The 24,936-nt window shown below is 44.9% G+C and overlaps 1 protein-coding gene across 1 annotated transcript in view; it reads left to right on the plus strand.

Moving 5' to 3' along the window:
- DROSHA (drosha ribonuclease III) overlaps positions 1 to 24,936 on the plus strand; it is a 401,585-nt gene that overhangs the window by 70,906 nt on the left and 305,743 nt on the right. The window contains 2 exon segments of the mRNA XM_029587136.1: positions 6,818 to 6,959; positions 15,906 to 16,060. Coding sequence (XP_029442996.1) covers positions 6,818 to 6,959; positions 15,906 to 16,060 — 297 coding nt within the window.

Genomic DNA, 24,936 nt, shown 5'->3' on the forward strand with positions numbered 1-24,936 from the left:
GCGCTGCGTGGGAAAGTTTGCCGTCGCTGGGACTAGCCTGTTTTTCGGTGAGGCAGGTTTTGGAGCTCTGGGGGGGGGGGGGGTCTGAGGAACTGGCGGCAATTTTGTGCACATGTGCTGGGAGCCAGGCTGCTGTTTCAGGGCCTCTGGACTCTCCTCCCATGCTTTTTCCTGCAGAAAAGACCCTGCTGGTAGCAGGGCAAAGAAACAGGCGCAGGGAGATGCAGATCCGGGCCCCTCTTCTTCAGATCTGGAATCTTTTTTTACCGGATTTTGTCCTTTTGATGCTTAAATCATATTTGGTCAGGAAGGGAGCTGGGATCAAGCGGCTTTTGGCTAGGAAGTCCCGGGCGACAGGCTTAAGTAGGCAGAATCAGGAGGTTTCCTGAGGCTTTTGGGTCTTAAGAGGTCTGCGATGTAGGAGGACACATCTGATGAGATGGATGATCTGGATCTGGTGGATCCGTCAGGGACCCTGCCAGTGTGTTGGATCCATTACAGGATCTACGTCAGGATCCTATCAGTGTGAATCAGTTATTTACTCAGACCCAGACAAGATTCTGGTGGCTCACGGGGATGATACTCAGGTGGTCTGCTTCTTCCACAGGGAGGAGTTGGGCCCACTGATTCCTCAGGTTCTGGAGGAGCTGGGGATTAAGGTCGCTCAGGAGGAGTCAGACAATGAGGGAGTGAACCCAGTCCTGGAGGGATTGTGGGGTCCGCTTAAGGCTTTCTTGTTGCTGAAGATGGTGAAGAAGTCGGTGGATCAGGAGTGGTAATCTTCTGAGGCGGGCTTGAAGGTAGCCAGAGCTATGGCAAATTGTATCCCTTGCTGGAGTAGACCCTGGAGTCAAGGAAGATCCCTGCCCCCCCCCCCCCCCAAGGTGAATGCGGTTGTATCTGCAGTTACCAAGAAGACTAGCATTCCTGTGGCAGGTGCAGTGACCTTGAAGGATATTCAGGATCAGATAAGAAATCCTCCTTAAAAGGCTGTGTGCGGCGGTTTGTGGGAGTCTGATGCAGAGAGCCTATTTGTGCTGGGTTCAGAAGGAGCATGATAAAAGGGGAACAACTGTGGAGGCAGCCCAAGTGGCTCGCTTGGAAGCGATATCAGCTTATGTGACGGATACCGTGTACAACTTCATTTGAACTTCCTCCAGGAGCATGGTATTGGCAGTGGCTGCAAAGAGGCTCCTGTGCTTGCGAAATTGGTCGGCGGATGTGTAGTTTAAGGCCCAGCTGTCTAACCTGCCCTTTAAGGGAAAGCTGCTGTTTGGAGAGGATCTGGAGCAGCTCATGAAGCAATTAGGGGAGTTGAAGAGTAACAAGTTGCCCGAGGACAAGAAGAAGCCCAAGAAGTTTTTTCCACCTCATTCTCAATTTTGGGAGGTGAGGAGGTTTCGCACTGGCAGGAGTCAGACACCGGTGGCCTCAAAGCAGAGTTCTTGACTACAGTTCTTTTGAGCCCAAAACAGGCCCCCGAGGGAAACTGGGTCCCAAGGTGGGGGCGGAAACGAGATCGGGGAATGAAGGCATGTAGGCCACTTTTCTCTAGCAGCTATCGGAGGGAGACTGGCCCTCTTTTACCAGGAGTGGACCAAACTCGCGTCGGACCAGAGGGTTCTTCAGATGGTGAGAGAATGCTACGCCTTAGAATTTTCTTGGCCACTCAGAGACTCCTTTATAATCTCCCGCTGCGTCTACTGAGGCAAGTGGGAGGCGGTGCGTGAGACATTGCAACGTCTATTGCTTCTGTGTGCTGTTGTTCCCATGCCTCTTCTGGAGATGGGACAAGATCGTTTCTCTGTGTACTTCATGGCACCCAAAAAGGAGGGGCCTTTTCGATCCATTCTTGAGCTGCAAAAGGTTAATGTGACCCTCCGCGTACCACACTTTTAGATGGAGATGTTGCACATGGTGATAGTGGCGGTTCGCAAAGGGGAGTTTCTGGCATCTTTGGACTTGTCAGAAGCCTACCTACATATCCCCATTCGAGCCGACTACCATGGTACTGGGGGAACCAGTTTCGAGCTCTTTCCTTTGGGTTGGCGACAGCAATGCGCACCTTCACAAAGGTGGTGGCGGTGGCTGTCAGAAGGGAAGGTATCCTGGTGTACCCGCACCTGGATGTTTGGCTGATATGGGCAACGTTGGAGGTGGAGTGTGCTCTCTCCTTCCTTCCAGTGGGTACTACAGTGTCCGTAGTCACTGAGCTGGGTGACGAACCTCACAAAAAGTCATCTGGGCCTGAACCAATCTTTGGAATATCTGGAAGCTCACTTCGTTACCCGTCTAGGAAGGTGTTTCTGACTACGGAGAGAGTCCTAAGTTGCAGGGTCAGGTTTTTCAGCTCTGAACCTGTTTGTGCCCAGGGTCTGGGATTACCTGCAGGTGCTGGGTTCCATGGTGTCTGTGCTGGATTTTGTGCCTTGAGCCTTTTCTCACATGTGTCCTCTGCAGGGGGGGGGCTCTGTTATCCTGTTGGAATCTGCTGTCGGAAGAATTTCAGCTTTCTTTACCGTTGCCGGAAGATGTCAGGTCCAGTCTTTCGTGGTGGTTGTCTCAACGCAGTCTGGAGAAAGGAAGGGATCTGGGGGGTGATTTGTTAAGGCAAATCAGCCCAAGGTCCATGGTCACCGGAAGCGGCGACTTGGTCTATCAATCGGCTGGAAACCAGGGTGGTTTGCAAGGCCTTGATAGTGTTTCTTCCACTCATCTGGGACAAATCGGTCTGAGTGTTCTCCAACAATGCGACGATAGTGGTGTACATCAATCAGCAGGGCAGCATGAAGAGTCATCTGGTGGCACTAGAGGCGCAAGAATTGAATGGGTGGAGAAACATATGGTGTGGATAGCTGCTTCTCATGTGGTTGGAGTGGACAATGTGCAGGTGGAATTTTCAGCAGACAGCGTCTGGATCCTGGGGACTGGGACTTGTTAGTGGAGGCCTTCGACTTGCTGCTGACAAGGTGGGGCACACCAGTGGTGGACCTCATGGCGACTCCAGCGAATGCCAAAGCACATTGATTTTCCAGTCGCAGAAGAGAGATCGGATCAGAGGGCATCGACGCTATCATTCAATCATGGCCGGCATGCCTATTGCTGTACATGTTTCCCCTGTGGCCTCTCGTAGGTTGGGTGCTGCAGTGCATCAAATGTCATCAGGGTAGGGTGATCCTGGGGGTGCCCGATTGGCCACGTTGGCTGTGGTTTGCGGATCTTCTGCATCTGGTGGTAGACATCCAGATATTGCACGACACGCTTAACTTCCAAGGAGAGTAAAAGGAAAAATTCCTCGGCATCCATGACCTTGTCCAGAGTTGGCAAGGAGATGGACTGATTCAAATGAAAGTCCGAGACTGCCTTGGGCAAGAAGGATGGAGCAATACACAGCTGTAACATCCCTGGAGTCACCCAAAGGAATGGCTCCTGGCAAGACAATGCCTGCAGCTCAGAAAGGGGCTGTTTATGCTCCCTTGAACTAAAGGATGCATACACCCATATTGAGATCTTCCCGGTCACGGGAAGTATCTCCGATTTGTGGTGGGAAAACAGCACTTCCAGTACCAGGTGTTGCCATTTGGGCTCATGTCTGCCCCACGGTCTTCACAAAATGCCTGGCTGATGTGGCAGCATACCTTCGGAGACTGGGAATGCATATTTTCCTGTATCTGCATGATTGGATGGTCAAGAGCACATCTCAGGCAGGGGCTACTAGATCCAAATGCTTGACCATTTGGGTGTTGGAGTCAGTAGGGTTCATCCTCAGCTACCAAAAGTCCCATTTTAGTCCATCACCTCATGGACTTCATCGGAATCCTGCTAGACGTAGCTCAGACCAAGGCCTTTCTGCCACATCAGAGAACAGTTGCCTTGGTGAGCATTGTGGCAGAAGTTCAACAGAACCAGCAGGTATCGGCGTGGCACATGTTGAGGCTGTTGGGCCACATGGCTGTGACCTTACATGCCACTCCCTTGGCCCGCTTACACATGTGTATAACCCAATGGACCCTGAGATCATAGTAGCGCTAAGCCACTCAGAGCCTCTAGGATTGCATACGAGTCACCTCATCTCTCAGGGAATCCTTGTCTTGATGACAGGTACTTTCCAACCTGAATTGAGGGATTTCCTTTCGGAATTTCCCTACTCAAATTGTGCTAGCCACGGATGCATCTGCCCTGAGGTGGGGAGCTTGTGTTGATGGGCTTGGCACCCAGGGTCTGTGTTCCACTCAGGAATGTTCTTGTCAAATCAACTTCCTGAAATTACGGACAATCAGGTACGCGCTATGGGCTTTCAGAGATCAGCTGTCCAACAAAGTTGGCCTGATCCAGATCGACAACCAAGTAGCCATGTGTTATGTCAACAAGCAGGGAGGCATGGGATCGTACCTCCTGTGTCAGGAAGCTGTCCAGATCTGGTCGTGGGCCCTGTCTCATGGAATGATGCCCCAGGCCATGTACCTGGCCAGTACAGCGAGCGTGGTTGTAGACAAGCTGCGTCAAGCCTTCAGACCCCACGAGTGGTCCCTGGACCAGGTAGTAGGTAATCGGATATTCTACCTCTGGGAGAGCCCGGACGTAGATCTGTTTGCGTCCCCTCTGTGACAGGAAGGTACCTCGGTTCTGCTCCCTGTCTAGGTCAGATGGCAAACCAGCCTCAGACCCCCTGGCCTGTCATTGGGGCAAGAGTCTTCTGTATGCATATCCTCTTGAAGCTTCGTGAGGACAGAAGGACTGTGATTCTCATAGCCCCTCATTGGCCAAGACAGGTCTGGTTTCCACTCCTACGGGAGTTGTCCATCCAGAAACCAATCAGTATGGGGACTTCCCCAGATCTCATCACACAATATCAAGGCAGGCTTTGGCATCCCAACTTCCAGGCCCTGTTGCTCACAGCCTGGATATTGAAACATTAATTCTGCAGCCACTTGATCTTTCTGTGGATGTGTCTTGGGTCCTGGTGGCTTCCAGAAAGCCTTCCACTAGAAAGGCCTATGGACTGAAGTGGAGGAGGTTTTCCGTGTGGTGTGAGCAGAAGGCCCTAGATCCCTTCTGACCCACATAAAAACTGCTTGATTACCTTCTACGCCTTTTGGAGGCTGGCTTAAAAACCAAGTCCGTCAGAGTTTATCTTAATGCAATTGGCACATACCACCACAGTGTGGATGGTACGCCCATCTCTGTACAGTCTATAGTTGTACATTTCTTGCGGAGCCTGCTTCAGTTGAAGCCTCCTCTAAGGCTTTCCGCAGTGTCTTGGGACATCATTGTGGTGTTAGCTCAGCTGATGAAAGCTCTCTTTGAGCCACTGTGCTCCTGTGACCTGAAGTACCTGAATGGAAGATCATATTTTGGTGGCGGTCACTTCAGCATGCAGGGTCAGCAGAGCTCCAGGCCTTAGTGACTTATCCACCTTACACTTAAGTTTTATTATGACGGGTGGTCTTGCATACACACCCTAAGTTCCTGCCTAAGGTGGTGATGGATTTCCATCTTAACCAATCAATCGTCCTGCCGATTTCACCAAGGTGAAAGAACACTGTACAGTTTGGACTGCATATGAGCCCTTAGCTTTCTATCTGGAAGCAGACATAAGCCCGTAGACAGTCCACCTACGTTTTGTTTCTTTTGATAAGAATAGGTTGGGTGTTGCTTTTTGCTAAACAGAGACACTATCTAGTGATAGCAGACTGCACTTCCTTGTGTTATGCCCAGGCAGGACTGCATCTTGGGGGTCATGTCAAGGCTTACTCTGTCAGAGCCATGGTAGCATCAGTGGCCCACTTGTAAACAGTTCCTGTGGAGGAGGTCAGCAAGTCTGCAAGTGGAGTTCTCTCCACATGTTCAGATCACATTACTTTCTGGTTAGGGATGGCCAATGCAACTGTAGATTCAGCCAGTCTGTCCTCCGAAACATGTTTGAGGTGTAGAACACAACTCTCCCAACCTAGGGCCCATTGTTTGGGTTCAGGCTGTTTCCCCTCTGTCACCAACAGCAACCGGTATTGTTGTGCCCGTTGGCACCTGGTTAGAGGGTCTGTTGGTCCCCTTTTGTGTTGGGGAGCAGCTTGTAATTAGGGATTCACCCATGTGTGAGGACTACACCTTGCTGCTTGTTCTCGGAGAGAGCAGAGTTGCTTATCTGTAACAGGTGTTCTCAGAGGAACAGCAGGATGTTAGTCCTCAAGAAACCTGCCCATCACACCACGGAGTTGGGTTTCTCCTTTTTTTATTTTATCGTAATTCTATGTTACTAGACTGAAGAGGGGACCCTGTATGGATACGTGGTATAGGGCTTGCTGGGCATGCTCAGTGTGCGTAGTAAAAGTTTTCTAGAAACGTTGACATAAGTTTTTTCTGCATTGGGCTCCATCTGATGATGACAACCCATGTGTGAGGACTGACATCTTGCTGTCCTCTGAGAACACAGGTAAGCAACTTTATGCAAATTAAAATAAAATTATTTGATTTACTAAATAAACCAGGTTCTTTTTTTATGTATTGCAAATGGTTATTGACAAATTTCCATTACCTACTTTCTAGGATTCATAAAAATCCAAAAGTATTTTTTTGCTTTCTAATCAAACCATTTCTACATATTTTCTCATCTTAACAAAGTAAAGTAAACACCCCTAAATGCTGGGGTAAATTTGAATACAAATATCTTTTCTTTTCTTAACTTTATCTAAACTTCTTGTAATTTTTTTCAGAGAAAGTCAAGGAACATGAATTTTGTGAACCCAGGTATAAGGCCAGTTGCACACTGTCCTGTGGAAGCAACCTCGATACAATGCTTTTTCTTTGTCATATTTAGGGGGATTCCACAGTGGTTGGGACCAGCAAACTTCGTGATTTATATGCCAAATTTGAAGAAGAATTGGGAAAGCGTCAGACAAGGGCTAAGGCAGCCAGACCACCATGGGAACCACCAAAGACCAAGCTAGACGAAGAGCTCGGTAAGTGCAATGTCCTGTTAAGACTAGAGAGAGTGTTGAATTTAAACAATGATAAATATTGTATCCTGCCTTTCTGCTTGTGTTTTGCAAGCGAGCACAATAATCTTATATGAATGGATTCCTTCTGCATATCTGCTTCTTAGACTTTGGGACAATATGCATACATCATAAATGTTTTAAATCCTGAGCATGTGTTTGACATGACATTTTGAGAGATGTCTAAGGGAGAGAGTTTATCTTTCCTTTAATTTCCAACCTGATCTGAATCTGCTACACACACACATACACACATACACATATACATATACACACATGCACACACATACACACACATGCACACACATACACACACATGCACACACATACACACACACACACACACACACACACATACACACACCCATACACCCATTAAGTCAGGGGATCTAAATCTGGGGAGTCCTAAGAGCATGTTCATATTGCTTCCTTTTATCCCCAAACACTTCAGTCAGTAGCCCATTAAATGCTGGAGTGATGATGCACTGGCCAGGGAATCTTGTGTAAATGTGGCATCTGGCTGACAGATGCTGTGTGACATTTCTCTCTGGCCAGCTGATGTTCTCGTGCTTCCTTATTCTTCCTCTCCCACTGCTTTATTACCTGTATGCCTAAGAATGTGTTCCATGAAATGTATCTTTGGTTTGTCTTTCTGAATTTATCCTGAGAAGTTGGTGAGCTAAATGTTTGGAACTTCCTTCAGAGGCATGTGTGCACCTCATCCTGTCTAATTGCTGCCACTATTCCAATGTAAATGCTCCCAACATTTCTTGCAGGTTGCTGGTGATAAGGCTTCACACTTCAGGGCTGAGACAAAATTGTACTTGATCTTTCTGAAACTGTGTCGCGTTCCTCACTCTCTCTGTGCTGGTAATAAAATGAGCAGAAATAAGCATCCATAGCAAGTCCCCCCAGCATTAACATCATCCTCTCTGGTACTGACAAGGCCATTGGAAAGGGCAACTACACTAACTGCCCTAACAAAATCAACAAATTCCAAAGCTTAATTGTGCATTGATTGAAAAAGATTTTCTCCAATTTGTTTTAAATGTGCTACTTGCTAACTTCATGGTGTGCCGCCTAATCCTTTTATTATCCGAAAGAGTAAATAACCGTTTCACATTTACCCGTTCAAATCCTTTCATGATTTTGTAGACCTCTATTATATCCGTCCTCAGCCTTCTCTTCTCCAACCTGAACAGCCGTAACCTCTTTAGCCTTTCCTCATAGGGGAGCTTTTCCATGCTATTCAACATTTTGGTTGCCCTTCTCTGTACTTTCTCCAGAGGAACTCTATCTTTTTTTGAGGTGTGGCATCCAGAATTGCACACAATGTGATCTAACCATTGAGCATACAGAGGCATTATGATATCCTCCATTTTATTTGCCATTCCCTTCCTAATAATTCCTAACATTCTGTTTTGCTTTTTTGACCACCACAGCACACTGAGCCAATGATTTCAAAGTAATATCGACTGTGATGCCCAGATCTTTTTTTCTGCGTGGTAACTCCTAAAATGGAACATAACATTGTGTAACTACATCATGGATTAGTTTTCCCTATATGCATCACCTTGCACTTGTCCACATTATTTTTATCTGCCATATGGATACCAAATCTTCCAGTCTCGCAAGGTCCTCCTGCAGTTTATCACAATCTGCTTGTGATTTACCTATTCTGAATAATTTTCTGCCATCTGCAAATTTGATCACCTCACTCATCGTACCTATTTCCACATCATTTATAAATATATTGAAAAGTACAGATCCCTGAAGCACCCCTTGTTTACCTTTTTCTACTGTGAAAACAAAGCATTTAATCCTATTCTCTGTTTCCTGTGTTTTAACCAGTTTGCAATCCACAAAAGGACATCTCCTATCCCATGACGTTTTAGTTTTATTAGAAGCCTCTCATGAGGGACTTTGTCAAACGCCTTCTGAAAATTCAAATAACATCTACCAGTTCACCTTTATCCACATGCTTATTCACCCCTTCAAAACAATGTAGCAGATCTGCCTTTGAAGAGTGTTTGTCTCTTTGGTGACAGCTGTCCAAGTCTCCATTTGTTCTGTGGTGGTGTGTGCACTCCTTTGCTGACTCCAGCAGCTACCAGAGAGTAAGAACGTAACTAGGATTGTATCCACCACCGCCTTTTTAACAGATCCTTTTTACGATTTGTTGCGGAGTTCTGTTTGGTTGGTGGCTTTTTTGGTTGTGGTTTGGCATTTATTGTGGCTGCATTCTTGGACAGCGGATTCTTGGTCCTTAACCCGTTTGGGCAGGGTGCTATTCGTTAAGGTTTTGGATCAGTTGGTGAAGAACCTGGGGGATCCTAGGCCCCAAAGTTTCCTGGAGGACACGGATGGGCCTTTTACAGAGCTGATAGAGGTTGGGGGCACTTTCGAGCCTACTGGCACAAATGTCCAGAAAGACGTTTTTTTGGGTCCATCTCATCTAATTTTCAGATGCCTAGAGGCCAAGGTCAGTCCTTTCATGGTTTCTAAAAACAGAGAGGTGATTCCAGTTCTCCTGCAGAAACCACCAGGGCCTTGTCATGAGGTTTAGCAGGTCTATTTCTGACTCCTGTAGGGGGGCCTCCTGAAGGGGTTCTACAGGGAGTGGACCCACATAACATCCGATCGGTGGGTGTTGGAGATTCTAGGTCTGGGTATGCCCTTGGACTTGCAACAGCCCATTTGAGACATTTTTTGTGGTGTTCCCTTGTTTCACTCTAGCTAAGCAGTGGGTGGTTTGCTTGATGCTGTTAAAATTGTAGCTCCTGCAGGTAGTGGTGCTGTTTCTTCCGTCCAAACAGGGGCAGGACCGCTGCTCCATCTATTTCGTGGTGCCCAAAAAAGATGGGTCCTTTTGTCCTATTTTAGATCTCAAAGGGGTAAACTGCAGTCTGTGAGTTAACCCACTTTCACATGGAGACCCTATGCTCTGTCCTCACTGTGGTTTGGCAGGGAGAGTTTTTGTGTTCTCTGGATTTGTCAGAGGCCTATATACACATTCCCATCCAGGAACACAATTTGAGGTATCTGCAGTTTTGTGTCATGTGGAAATGTTTTCAGTTCCAGCCATTGCTATGTGGTCTGGCAACTGCGTTTTGGGTTTTTACCAAGGGTGATGGTCATCGTAGCTGTGGCTTTCACACGCGAAGGCATCATGTTCCACCCGTACAAGGACGATTGGTTGATTTGGGCACCATTCTCTCAGGAGGCAGTGCGGTTCAAGACTTGGAGGGCTTGGTTTGGGTGGTCAATTTTGCCAAAACCAAAGTCTGCAGCCTGCTCAGTCCCTGGAGTACGGTTCGATATCAGATCAGATGAGTTTTCCTCACAGATGAGAGAATGAGCAAGATACTCCAACAGGTTCTACTGGCTTTGTTCGCTTGAGATTATTTGCTGGTGCTTAAGCTGATGGGCAGCGACTCTGGTTTTGGTTCTGTGGGCCAGTGCCCCCATGCGACAACTCTAGGTGTCTCCTATCGCGCTGGTCTCCACAGTCCCAGGACTACAGGGTATGGTTTCCTCTGAGTCTGCTGGTGGCTGACATTCTCCCATCTATGGAAGGAGGTCAGCCTAGGCACTCCATCTTGGTTCTAGTGTTGCCTAATGCGAGTCTCTCAGTTTGGAGGGCTCATTATCAGGATCAAATGGTTCAGGGGCCCTGCACCCTAGGCAGAGACTTCATGGTCCATCAGTCTTTTGGAAACCAGGGCAGTTTGTTTGGCTATCCTGCATTTTTCTCCTGCTGCTTCAGGGGAGAGCCATGCAGGTCCTTTATGACTACTCTACAGCAGTAGCGTATGTGAATTGGCAGGAGGGAACCAGGAGCAGATACGTTGTTCCTTTTCCCCTTGACAAAGGAGGATCAAGCACATATCACTGGACAGGAAAATGTGCATGCAAACTTCCTCAGTTGCAAACTGTTGGATCCCATGAAATGGGAGCTAAGCCCAGATGGTTTTCAAGTTATTTGTCATCGGTGGGGCTCTCCAAAGGTGGATTTGATGGCATTCCATCGGAATGTAAGTAGGGACACTTCTTTAGTTGGTGAAGGGAGCAGGGCTTGACTAGAATCAACATCCTAGTGCAGCCTTGGCCGGTGGGGGTGTTACTATATGTCTTTCCGCTGTGGGTTCTCATAGGCAGGTTACTGCAGAGTCTACAATTGGAGCGCAACCGGGTCATCTTGGTTGCATCGGATTGGCCACAAAGATCATGGGACATGGATCTCATATATCCGTAGGTGGACCAAACCTTGCATCTCTCAGGGTCATAGGGACTGTTGTCTCAGAGGCCTTTTGTCTTACAGCTTGGCTTTTGAGCGGCGGAGGCTCCGCAGGAAGGGATATTCTTCTTCTTCCATGATTTTGACTTTATTGAAGTCACTGTTGGCTTACATCCTCAAGTGGCGGGTGTTTGAAATGTTTTGTGAGTCCAGATCGGAGTCTCCCTGGCGGGCCACTGTTCCAGTTATTCTGGTCTTTCTTCAGGAGGGCTTTGACAAAGGGCTTGCCTTGCATTCCTTGAAGATGTATGTGGTGACTTTTGTGTTACTGAGGATGGTTAGACGGCTTCTCTCTATAGTGACTCAACCGGATGTGACTCTGTTTCTGAGGGGTGTAAAGAGGTTGCAGCTGCCTTTTCGGCCCATTGTCCCACTTGGGACCTTAATTTGCTATTGAGGGCTCTTGTGAGGGCTCCTTCTGAACCTTTAAGGCAGATTCCTTTGAAAAATCTATCTTTGAAGATGGCTTTCCTGGTGACTATTTGTTTTGCGAGGTGCTCCGTGAAGCGGATTTCAGAACTCTAAGCCTTGTCTTGTCAGAATCCATTCCTGGTGATTTTGGCAGATACAATGGCTTTCGCCTGGTTCTGTCCTTTCTCTCGAATGTAAACTCTGTTTCATATTAATCAGATCTTTTCCGATGTTCTCCCGGGAGCAGTATGGAGCGGAATATCATTTTCTCAGTTGTTTGGATGTGTGAAGGCTTTTCCTTCATTACTTGAAACCACTAATGATTTCTACAAGTCTTTCAGACAGTTTGTTCTGTCCAGTGGTTTGTGTAAGGGAGAGGTAGCTTCCAAGTTTATTTTCTCTCATGGAATAAAGGAGGGCAAGAAGCCTCCGTATTTGGTTTGAGCGCATTCTGTGTCTAGGACAGAGGTACAAGTACTTTCACGGGTGCCTATTTTCAGGGTGGTCTTTTGGTGGTGGTTGCACACCTTCATGTGGCATTGCTGGCTAGACATTTTCATGAGGGAGGATACAGCATATGGTGGCAGGGTTCTCTGGACAGCCCTTGCTTCCACCCACCCGCATAGGAAGAGTTTTGGTACTTCTCACTTGTTATGACTTGGACTGGTATAGCAGGACAAGATAGGAGAAATTTTCTTAACTGCTAATTTATTTCCTTTCCATTAGTTCTGCTATACTAGTCCAGGATCCACCTAGAAACTGAACTGCAAGGAATGTGGGCTAGAAAAGAAGCATTATGGGCTGTACTTAAAAAAAACAAACAAACAAAAAAAAAAGATGATAGTGCATCCATTTTTACTGGATTGGTTAACAGGCCTCTGACTCAAACGGAAGAGCTAGACAAGATCTAGTCGAAGACATCAAGAAGGTGGAAAAGAAGGGAGAAGTGTTGATTATGGGAGATTTTAATCTGCCGGACGTAGACTGGAGAATCCCTTCTGCGGAATCTTCCAGAAGTAGAGAGATAGTGGATGACCTGCAGGGGGCTCTCTTCAAACAAATGGTAATGGAACCACAAGGCAAGATGTGAAACTTGACTTGGTGATCACTAACGGGGATAATGTCGTTAATGTTCAGGTGAGAGACCATCTCAGCACTAGTGATCATCAAATGGGTGTGGTTTGATATCGCAAATAGGATGCAGAGAAGTCAGACACGTATTACAAAAATACGGACTTTGTTGAAATGGGGAAGTACCTGGAGGAAGAACTAGAAGACTGGGAGAAAATGGGAGAGGTGGAACAACAGTGAGCCAGACTAAAAGGAGCAATTACAAAGGCAACAAATCTATATGTTAGAAGAGTAAACAAAAGTAAGAGAAATAAGAAACCAATCTGGTTCTCAAAGGAGGTGGCGGCAGATAAAATAAAAGCAAAAAGAACAGCGTTCAAGAAATATAATGGATCCCAAAATGAGGAACATAGGGAAGAATATCTGATGAAATTGAGGGAGACAAAGAAGAAAATCATGAAAGTCAGGTGGAGGAAAGGATTGCCAAAGAGCTAGAGAGGCAAAAAAAAATCATTTTTCAGATATATCAGAAAAAGGTCCGAAGTGATATTATGAAATTGAAAGATGACAATGATCAGTGTATAGAGAGAGATGAAGAAATGGCAGAAATATTAAATATTTCAGTTTCGTGTTCACTAAAGAAGACCCTGGAGAAGGATCTTTGCTGGTTGACAAGACCGTAGGTGGAGATGGGATAGATGAAAATCCGTTTACGGAAGAGAATATATGGGGAAGAACTAGGAAAACTGAAAGTGCACAAGGCCATGGGGCCAAGATGAAGTTCATCCCAGGATACTGAGGGAGCTCAGATGTGCTGGCAGATCCTCTGCTTGACCTGTTCAATAGAACTCTGGAAACAGGAGTGGTGCCAAATGATTGGAGAAGAGTGGTGGTAATCCCACTCCACAAGAGTGGTAGCAGAGAGGGAACGGGAAACTACAGGCCGGTTAGCCTTACCTCGATAGTGGGAAAATTAACGGAGACTCTGCTGAAGGAAAGGATAGTGAACTATCTACAGTCAGAAGGTTTGCTGGACCCGAGGCAACATGGATTCACTAGGGGAAGGTCCTGTCAGACACATCTGATTTTTTGATTGGGTGACTAAAGAATTGGATCGAGGAAGAGTGCTTGATTTGATTTACTTGGATTTCAGCAAAGCTTTTGATACGGTCCCTCATAGGAGACTTGTGAATAAAATGAGAAACTTGGGAGTGAGGGCCAAGATGGTGGCATGGATTACAGACTGGTTGACGGACAGAAGACAGAATGTGATGGTAAATGGAACCTATTCTGAAGAGAGAGCTGTATTAAGCAGAGTGCCACAAGGATCGATGTTGGGTCCAGTTCTGTTCAATATCTTTGTGAGTGACATTGTGGAAGGGATAGAAGGTAAAATTTGTCTATTTGTGGATGATACTAAGATCTGCAACAGAGTGGACATGCTGGAAGGAGTAGAGAGAATGAGACATGATTTAAAGAAGCTTGAACAGTGATTGAAGATATGGCAGCTGGGATTCAATGCCAAGAAGTGCAGAGTCATGCATCTGGGATGCGGTAATCCAAAAGAGCTGTATGTGATGGCAGGTCTGTTGTGCACGGAGAAAGAGAGGGACCTTGGGGTGATAGTGTCGAGCAATCTGAAGATGGCGAGCAATGTGACAAGGTGATAGGTAAAGCCATAAGAATGCTGGGCTGCATAGAGAGAGGAATAACTACTAAGAAAAAGGAAGTGATAATCCCCTTAACAGGTCCTTGGTGAGGCCTCACCTGGAGTACTGTGTTCAGTTCTTGGAGACCATATCTCAAAGGGGACATTGACAGGATGGATGCAGTCCAGAGAAGAGCGACCAAATTGGTGAGTGGTCTCCATCAAATGACTGATGAGGAAAGGTATAGCCTGGAGGAGAGGAGGTGCAGGGGAGATATAATATGACCTTCAGATACCTGAAAAGTTTTAATGATGCACAATCACCAACAAATCATTTTTTCACTGGAAAGAAATCAGTAGAACTAGGTATCACGAAATGAAACTCCAGGGAGGCGACTCAGAACTAACATCAGGAAATATTTCTTCATGGAAAGAGTGGTGGATGCCTAGAATGCCTTCTGGAGGAAGTGGTGAAGACAAAAACAGTGAAAGAATCCAAAGGGGCATGGGATAAACACACTGGATCCCTAAAGGCTTGAGGAAGGGAATGAAAAAAAAATGAGTACATGGGGGTAACTTGCTGGTGTGGCGGTTACTACCCTTAACCAATAAGCCTTCATGCTGTTGATGCTACTCCATCAGTGCTCTCTTCTTCAAAGGCAGGGGGAAAAAGGGGATTAGATTCAGACAGCAAACAACAAGGACATTGACATTTGTAGTTAGGGAAAACAAATAAGCATAGGGATAACTTGCTCATACAGCTGTTACTACCCTTAACCAATGATGCAACTCCAACATTGAGCTCTGCTTCAATGGCAGGAGGTAATGTGGAATTGGACTCAAAACAGAAACCAACAAGGGCCCTGACTTTCACAGTCTGGGAACTGATAAGTGCAGAAACTACCATAAGCTTGCTGGGCAGATTGGATGGGACCGTTGGTCCTTTTCAGCCGTCATTTCTATGTTTCTATGTAAAACAAGGCTGTCTCTTTTTTTTTTCAGAAACTTTGCTGATTGTCCTCTTTTGTAGTATTGGTTGTCTGGGATTTGTATTGTTCGCTTCTCTCTTTTAGCTGCAGTCTATAGGGAAGCTGCTTTTCAGGTTTGTTCGAATGTTGATCAAATTATATATTGGGGTCTGATCCGAAGCTTTGCCAGAGGGTTGCTGGAATCCTTCTGCTGGGAACCACCCTTAAGTAGAGGCTATATGATGTCACGAAGGGAAAACAGTGTAATCTGCCTCTATCTGCTGGTAGGGGGAAACAAACCACTTGTTGTGGCCGGACTGATGTAGCAGGACTAATGGAAAGCAAATTAGCAGGAAAGAACATTTCTTCTCCATTTTCAGGGCTAGCAATGGCTACTGGAAAGGCACAGTATGAGTTCAGTTGCTTTTTCCTGAGTGAGAATGTGTTGGATCTGAAAGCCCCAGCCTGCAGCTTGAGAGACATACTCACATTAAAATCTCTTTTGCATGTTCCAGAGAGCTTCAGCGAGTCGGAGAGTGACATGGATGATGACAGCAGCTGCTCCAGCAGCTCTGATTCGGAAGTGTTTGATGTGATCGGGGAAATCAAGCGGAAGAAGGCTCATCCTGACCGGCTTCACGAGGAGCTCTGGTACAACGACGCTGGGCAGGTTTGTAGATTGGGCTGAGGATAGGGATGGTATAGCGCTAAGAGTTCACGAATCCTTATATTGAATTAATCAAAACAATGAAGCGAGGAGAGCATTAAATCAGCGTGTCCACCTTTTATTCATAAGTGCTTGGAAGGAGGTTTTGGTCCCCCGACACGGACTGTGTTTCATCACCACATGGACTGCGTCAGGGAGGGATAGAGGCCGAGAAAAACCACTGATACTAGTGTTAGAGGATTCTCAGTACATGAGCCAATAATCGTGTCCGTATGTTCTGTCAGGAAAAAATGCAGGGGTTGAGTGAAGGACACCTTGCAGAGGTTTATCCAGGAAGGCGTGAGTTGACGGGCGCAGTGAAATAATTCTCAAATCAGTTCCCGATCAGTTTCTGTATATAACCGGCCTTTTAACCAGAACTATTCAAATGGAGGGGGGAACTCTGACATAAACAACATTGAAAGGCAGCACTTATGAATAAAGGTGGAAATGCTTGATTTAATGCTCTCCTCACTTCATTTTCTTGATTATTCATATAAGGATCCGTTGAACTCTTAGCACTATGCCATCCCTATTTGTGGTCTTCACCGATAGTGTATACCCTCATAGTCTCCACTTCCTATCTGCTGTGGGCTGAGGGGAGACCAACTTATCACGCTTGGGCTAGGGCTCACTTTTCCTTTGAAAGCATTGACTTGCAAAAAAAAAAACCCCATTAAAGCACCTAAAAAAAATTCATTGCATACTTTAAAAAGGAAAGTGTCTTAACATTTGGGGTGGGGGGGGGGTGTATTATTTTGACTGATAAATGTGAAATTACTTCTAATTTGTGTCTCTCTCCCCTTTTACTATACACTTATATATGCAGACATGTATAATTTTTCACCTTCTTAAAAAAGAAACGTGTAGTCTGGTCTTTGATCAAATTTATGACTTATAGGGAGGGGCAAGTTTGCAAAGGCTTTTTTCCCTGGGTAGGTAACCAGTGTGGAAATTGCCCACATAGGGACACACAGAACATTGGATGGCAGTTAAAATCTGAGCAGCCTATCCAGGGGAAAATTAGCCAGGCTCAGAAGAGGGGATTAGGTTGGGGAAAGCAACAATGCACCCTACTTTTGCAGGTTGATTTTCAGGGAAAATTCTCTGCAGAAAAAGCAGCTGCAGATCTCTTTGGGCACTTTATTTATTTATTTTTCCTCTGGGGCAGTTTTTCCCAAAGGAAAAAGTATGCACATGCTTTCACTTTGGCAATTGGTGCAGACTCCATGGGAGAAAAAATACCTGTGGACCTTGTAACAGTGTGGCCACTTTATACTACTGCCGTCCTTAACAACCCTCCTCCCCCCGTAACTGAGTCGGCACTCTGTTTTAAAACACAGGACCACAGTGCTTCCACCTCTGTTTTAAAACACAGGACCACAGTGCTTCCACCCTTGCTTTAGTAATAATGCACTTCCAGCATACTAGCTCTAGTAATTGCACTGGAAGCATAAACTGTAATCGTAAGCTTACACTTCCAGTGCTATTACTAAAGCAACAATGGAAGCCCCGGGATGATTGTGTATCTGTGTAACAATGGAGCACCAATTCAGATCTACTGCGTGAGGGAGAGGGCTTCTAGGCCAAAGTGGCAGCGTGTGTTGAGGAGGCAGGCATTTTTATAATTTTTACGAGAGAGGGAAGGGAGAAGAGTTGGAGGGCCAGTGCCATTTAAAACTTTTTTTGTTTGTTTTGTTAATTTAGAGGGTTTTAAAGGGGGGTCCTAGCCAGACAGGAATTTAGGTATTTGTGGTGGGAATTGGGCCGGAAGGCCTGCAGTGAAAATTTTTTTTTTTTTTTTTTTAAGGATCTCCACAACTGGATATTTTATGAAGATATTCAGCTAAGTGGTAGGTTATCCGGTCACACAGGCTGGATAACTTTAAACCTGCTCTGAAGCAGACTAAGGTTATCTGGCTAACTTAGCCAGTTATAATTGAAAATCGTCTGTTAGCCGGATAAATTAATCATACCATGGAATGCCTCTTTTTTTAATCCGGTCAAATTATAGGTGAATAATGACTTATCCGGATATAATTTAGATGGATAAGTAACTGAATATGGCAGAATTTACCATTTAGAGGGATAAGATGTGAATTATGCTTCTAAATGACTTTTGAATATTGACCTCAAAATGTTTGGCTCCAAGAAGGCCACTTCCAGTGGCTTCATGAACTGCTTTTGAGGCCACAAGATGTCCATCACCAATAGTCACGATATCAGTTAACAGGTGCCTAGGTCCAGATCATCAGTTAACTGTTACTATTACAATCAGATGTCACCTAGTTCCAGGCAGAACAGAGCTTGGAAGGTGGAGAAACTTTGCAGAGTCTGAACTGTTCATCTTCCCAGAGCAGGGCCTCCTCTAGCTTCCTTCACTCCCAGTCGAGCAAGAGCTCCTCTAGTAGGGCTTCCCAACTGTGGCACTAGACTCCAGCATTACCACATTCAGGATTTAATCAAGATGTGGAAGTGTCGAGCACAAGAGCTAGCATGCTCCTCAATGTATTTGAACACAAGTTATGCCATACTGGGTCACTCCATAGGTTCTTCAAGCCCAGTATTCTGTTTCTAACAGTGGCCAATCCAAGTCACAAGTACCTGGCAAGTACCCAAACATTAAATAAATCTCAAGCTACTATTGCTTATTAATTAATAGCAGTTTATGGATTTTTCCTCTAGGAACTTAGCCAAACCTTTTTAAACCCAATTACACTAACTGCTGTAACCATATCCTCTGATAATGAATTCCAGAACTTGACTATGCTCTGAGTGAAAAAGAATTTTCTTTGATTTGTTTTAAATGAGCTATTTAACTTCATGAGGTACCCCCTAGTCCTTCTATTATCTGAGAGAGTAAATAACTGATTTACATTAACTTGTTCAAGTCCTTTCATGTTTTTGTAGACCTCTATCCTTTCCCCCTTCAGTCACCTCTTCTCCAAACTGAGCAGCCCTAACTTCCTTAGCCTTTCCTCATGAGGCAGCCATTCCATGCCCCTTATCATTTTGGTTGCCCTTCTCTGTACCTTCTCCATCGCAATTATATCTTTTTTGAGATGCGGCGACCAGAATTGCACACAGTATTCAAGGTGCGGTCTCACCATGGAGCAATACAGAGGCATTATGACATCCATTGTTTTATTTGCCATTCCCTTCCTGTTTATTCCTAACATTCTGTTTGTATTTATTTAAATTTATTATTTTGTATTTGTATTTATTTAAATGTATTAATCACTAATGCCTAGGCCCTAAGCAATTTACATAGTAACATACACAGTGGTTACAAAATTGCAAACTAAAATGGAATATACAACTAAAACATTTATACAAGAACAGAGTCAGATCAACTATTACCAAAGTCTTTGTCAAAATGTGCTAAGGATCTCAATAGATGTCTAAGTGCGTCTGATTAGGCAAAAGTTATTCCCAGCAGAAAAGATTTTGAAGTGTTTTTCACACGTTTGATACATTCCATCAGTCTTAGTACTTCTGGTATTGTGTTCCAAATAGCGGGTGCAGCTACAGAAAAAGCACAGTTTCTTGTCACTGACTGTCAAGCTACCTTTACTGAAGATACCTCAAGGATCCCTCTTTCGTGGGATCTCAAATTTCTTGTTTGATATATTCGCAACAAAAATTTGGCTAAGGTAAGGAACTGGTACCGAGAAGCTTGTGAGATATGAGTCATACTTTAAACTGAACTTGATAATGAATGGGTAACCATTGAAGTTGAAAAAGATTTGATATAATATGATGGTGCATTTCTTACCACTAATTAGCCGAGCTGTTGAATTCAAAAGTAACTGTAAGGGATTTCAATGTAGAAGCTGCAGACCTAGATAGATAGCATTACAATAGTCCAGAATGGAAGCATAGATGCCTGCACCACCAATTTAAAATCTTCAAATTCCAATAAAGTATCTATGAGACTTGTCGGTGCAGAAGAAGTGACATTTGTCGGAGTTGGGCATGGTTGTTCCTTCGATGCAGTCTGTGCCAAAGCATACATGTCAGCACCCAGACCTTGACCCTGTTGTTGGCATCAGTTTTCGTGCATCATTGTTGTATTCGGCATGCTCTCTGTGAAGGAGCAAGCTTCAGGGGGACCTGGAAGGAGACTCCTTGCAGTTATCTTTATCTGTGATAGTGCCCTTGTCTCCATATTGCTTCATTTTTACAGATCCTAGGCCTTCACTGTCCATCTACCTGAGAACTTTGGAGAATTCAGAGTTGTGTCCCTAGTCTCAATCAAATCTGCAGCACAATCAGCCCAGGAAGATGCTTCCACCTAGAGTCCAATTTGTGCTTCTCAGGATAACCCAGTACTGGTTTCTGAATAAGATATCTCTTCTCCAACTTTGGGCAAAAAGACACAAACGTCTATAGTCCATGTGTCTGCATTTGTGAACGCTTTCTTTAGTTCATTAATGGCTAGTGACAAGGAGGGTAGCCATCAACTGTCCAGGATGTTGGATTTGTTCCCTCAAGGGTGGTGTCCCTCTTGCCTCTACTCCCTGATATCCCGAGAGCTCTCATCAGAGGTTTTGGTAGTGGATGCTAGCCTATCTCGGTCAGACAGACCATCCTCTCTGCAGCAGACTCTGACCAGCACTCTTGAGGATGGAGCATGGGACACAGTCAACTGGAACATGCCTCGGGAATATTCCCCTCTGAGGCAACAGAGGTCCCCTCCCCCATGAACATAATCTTCGTTTGATATCATAAGCTACTGTCTCTCCACCTCTAAGTTCTGAGGAGGGGTCTATGGGGATCCCCTCAGAATCTTTACCTAACCTGTCGGAGCATTCATCTTCGCCAAAAGTACTCTCATACACTAAATTTCTAGACAAGCTGGATAAGGTGATCGGAGTTAGTATCCATAGGGACAAAGATCCATGCACCAAGCTCTTTGGAATACTTCTGATACCAGAAGCATCTTCCAAATGGGAGCAATCTCAGTCCACCAAATCCTGTGGGATTTACAAATGAAATATTGAATGATCCGGCTTCTTGCCTGCCACTATCCAGAAAACTGGATCTTAAATAGAGAGTTCAACAGACTCCTGGGTTTGCGGTAGTTCAGCTTCCACACTAGACTCTGGTAGTAAAGTCTGTGTTACAATGAGCTAATAAGACCATCATTTTTTCCATTACCTATAGGCAAGGACCCCAAGTCTTGGACAGTTGTGGCTCACCAACTGCATATATTGCAATACTTACACAACTGCATTAACAAGCTGAAGCCTCTAGCAGTGTCTCTGAACAGATAGCAGGGAGATTATTGGAAGGCTCTTCTGGATGCAGAAGAGTGCAAGCATCATTTCATCTGGTTGGTATATAATTCATTGGACACCGCAGCAAAGATGCTCTGTGGACTGGGACATGCCAGATGGTCTGGTTGAATCAGCAGCTTGCGTGAGGAATTCATTGACAAGTTGGATGATGTCCCTTGTTCCAGGGACTGTCTTTTCAGGGTTACATCAAGAAAATTGTGGCCCAGATTAAGGAACAGCCCACAGCCATTCAGTTGTTGGTGGAAGCCAAACAGCTTTCTTCCTTTAGTCATCCTTGCTTCACTACCGTGACCACAGATGCCTCTTCTATGAATTTCAGTGGTATAGTGCTCCACCTGCGCTGCCACAGCAGCAGCTTCCAGTATGTGGATGACCGCATGAGACGTCAGCCTAAGGCGCCATAAGAAGCCCAACCAAAACTAGTTTTTGACAAAACTCAGTCCTCTGCCTTTGACTCCTCTGATAGGGGGGAGGATTCATCTGTTCCTCAAAGAGTGATGGTAGTTCACCAAGGACTGTCGGGTCCTAAAAATTCTGGAATCTGCTACTGCTGCATTTTAAAAAGGTTTGGACAAGTTTATGGAGGAAAAATCCATAATCCATTATTAAGGTAGATTTGCAGAAATCCATTTCTTATCCCTGGAATAAGCAGCATGGAATCATATACTTCTTGGGATCCTGCCAGATCATTGTGACCTGGATTGGCCACTGTTTGAAATAGAATACTGGGCTTGATGGACCTTTGGTCTGATCAGGTATGGGAAATCTTATGTACTTATGACCCAGTTCTGTCTCAAGGTGCTGTTACTTCTGAGTCAGCTGTTAATAGAACCTGTCCCTCCCAAGGACCATGGAAAGATTGTTTTCTCTATGTCTTTATCTCCAAGAAATCAGGGATTGAAACATATCCTGGATTTACAAAGTCTGAACAAGAGCCTGTTACAGGATAACTTCAGATGAATGTCCTTCACGCCATCCAAGCTGGAGACTGGATGTGCACCCTGGATTTGAAGGATGCATATACTCACATGCTCATACATCAGTCTTATTGGAAATACTTCAGAATCATGGTGGATTCTTCTCACTAGTAATACAAGGTTCTCCTCTTTGGGCTTTTGGTGGTCCTCAGGGTCTTCAAGAAATACCTAGCAGTAGTAGTGTGTCACCTTCATCCTTGAGGGATTTGAGTCTTTGCTTACCTGGATTCCTAGTTGGTGACCAGACCTTCACAAGAAGGGGTATTGGACTCCCTGCAGAAGACATTCCAGCTTCTTCAATTACTAGGTTTCATATTCAACTTTGCCAAGTCAAACCTTGTCCCTATCTAGAGAATCCAGTTCATAGAGGCATGGATAGATTTATCAGAAGAGAAGGTATTCCATTTATCAAATCAGGCATGTTGTCTTCAAGCCCTAGTCCAGAACCTGCTGAAGCGGGATCAAGTACCAGCCTGAGCAAGTCTGATTTTCTTCAGTTTCATGGCAGCAGCAATGTCTGTGGTCCCTACGATGCACCTCAACATGTGAATAATCCAATAGAACCCGTTATCTGAGTGCATCTTGTACAGGTAACGACAGAGATGGTATCGTTCCTCTATTAATGGCTAGATCCAAAGGTCTTAGAGATAAGTGCCCCTCTTTGAGTTCTAGCATATCAGGTAACGCTAGTGATTGATGAGTCTGCCAGGGGATGGGGCTGTACACTGACTCCTTCTGAACTCAGGGGATCTGGTCAGCAGTGGAATACCTGTTTCAGATCAACCTCTTAGAGATGCAAGCCATTTTCTTGCATCTCCTTCAGGGAAAAAGAATTCTGATCCAAATTAAAAAACCAAGTGGTAATGTTCCATGTGAATAAACAAGGAGGTACAGGGTCTTGAACCATCTGCCGGGAAGCTATGAAAATTTGGGAGAAGGTCAATGCCATAGCAGCGATAAGAGTACATCACACATCGCGCATTCTGAGTGAAGAAGAAGCTCTTTTGACCCAGAAAAATAGCATTGCCACAATTTCAGCGTAAGCACAACACTCTATTAGTGAATTCTCACAGCCTAGACATATGGATATCATCCATGCTTAAAAGTCATTCACTGATGAAGAGAACCCACTCAAAACATTGCAGTGTCGGGATTAAAAGACTTATTGCATGAAGCTTTCAATTCAGCATCTTTGCGACAGAACTGTGAGTTTTGAAGTGGTATAGCATCAATTTGCTGTATACCACTTAAGTTACACTGGACTGCTGGGGTTTTCCAATGATTATAACCTTTTCCAACAACCTTTATATTGGAGTTGGATTAAGTAGCCATAGGAGGCATCTTTATATTGGCACTTTATGAGGTTTCCCCAGTTCAAAATACACACTCTCTTATCAGGTTGTCAGTCTGACCACCGATCCCCATGGAATCCGATCTGGTTCTACTAACTCAGAAAGAGAGTCGTCTGTGTCATGAAAGCCTCCCCTCCCGCAACTTGATGGCATGGATGTTGAGCCCTGATAGTTTCTCATTGTCACTATCTAAAGACATTGAGGGCATTCTGATTTCAGCCATGTAGCAGAAAAACATGCAATTTTAAATGGAAGCATTTTTCATCATGGTTTTAGGTAGGCTTTCTGAACCTGTTCGCTTGCGATCCAGAAGATTTGTTCGATATTTGTTCTCCCTCTTTGCTTTAGGCCTTAGTACATTGTCGATCAAAGTACATCTCAGTGCCATTGTCATGGCCCACCTTCAAGTGGATGGAAATCCAAGCTCCATCCATCTCGCTGTTACTGAAATTCATGAAGTTTTTGTGGCATACGAGACCTCTAGTTGCAAAGTCCCCAGTGCCATGGGATCTCAATGTTGGCTTGGCACAACTCATGAAACTGCCTTACCAGCCATTGAAGTCGATTTCCTTAAAGTTTCTTACCTGCACTGCAAAACACTGATAAACCCGATTTTTGGTATTCCCCCCCCCCCCCCCCCAAAGAACCCATAATAAAGTGGAAGGTAAACATCTACATTTTCAATTTACATACACCTAAATTTACAATTTATAAATACCTAAAATCTGAAGCCCTACACACAATATAAAAGCCAGTTATAGTTTAACCCCCAAAGACATTTTTCTCAAGATTTAAGCACTCTTTCCCAGTAAGTCCAATTTACCACCAGCGGATGAATATTCTGCTGTCAGTACTCTCTGGTTGTTGTCCTTACAATATCTCCTTTTAATTTTGCACATGTTCTTCTACTTCCCCTAGCTCACCCCATCTAGTTAATGACTCCTTGAGGTATCCCCCCATTTTATCAAAGTTCAGTTTTCCTGAAGTCCAGGACCCTCACGTTGAATGAACACCATTGCTTGTACTTCAATACTCTGAATCACACCATCCGGTGGTAACTGATTCACAGATGATTCCTCACTTTGAATATCGGAAACACTATCTTGATTTGTAAGCACCAGGCCAGAATCACCTCTCATATGTCAATTTTTTTTACCAGTTTATGGAACAGTTCTTCCTGCAGATCACTTAGGACCTCCTTGCTTCTAAAT

Source organism: Rhinatrema bivittatum, chromosome 2 (genome assembly GCF_901001135.1).
Source record: "Rhinatrema bivittatum chromosome 2, aRhiBiv1.1, whole genome shotgun sequence".
Taxonomy (NCBI): domain Eukaryota; kingdom Metazoa; phylum Chordata; class Amphibia; order Gymnophiona; family Rhinatrematidae; genus Rhinatrema; species Rhinatrema bivittatum.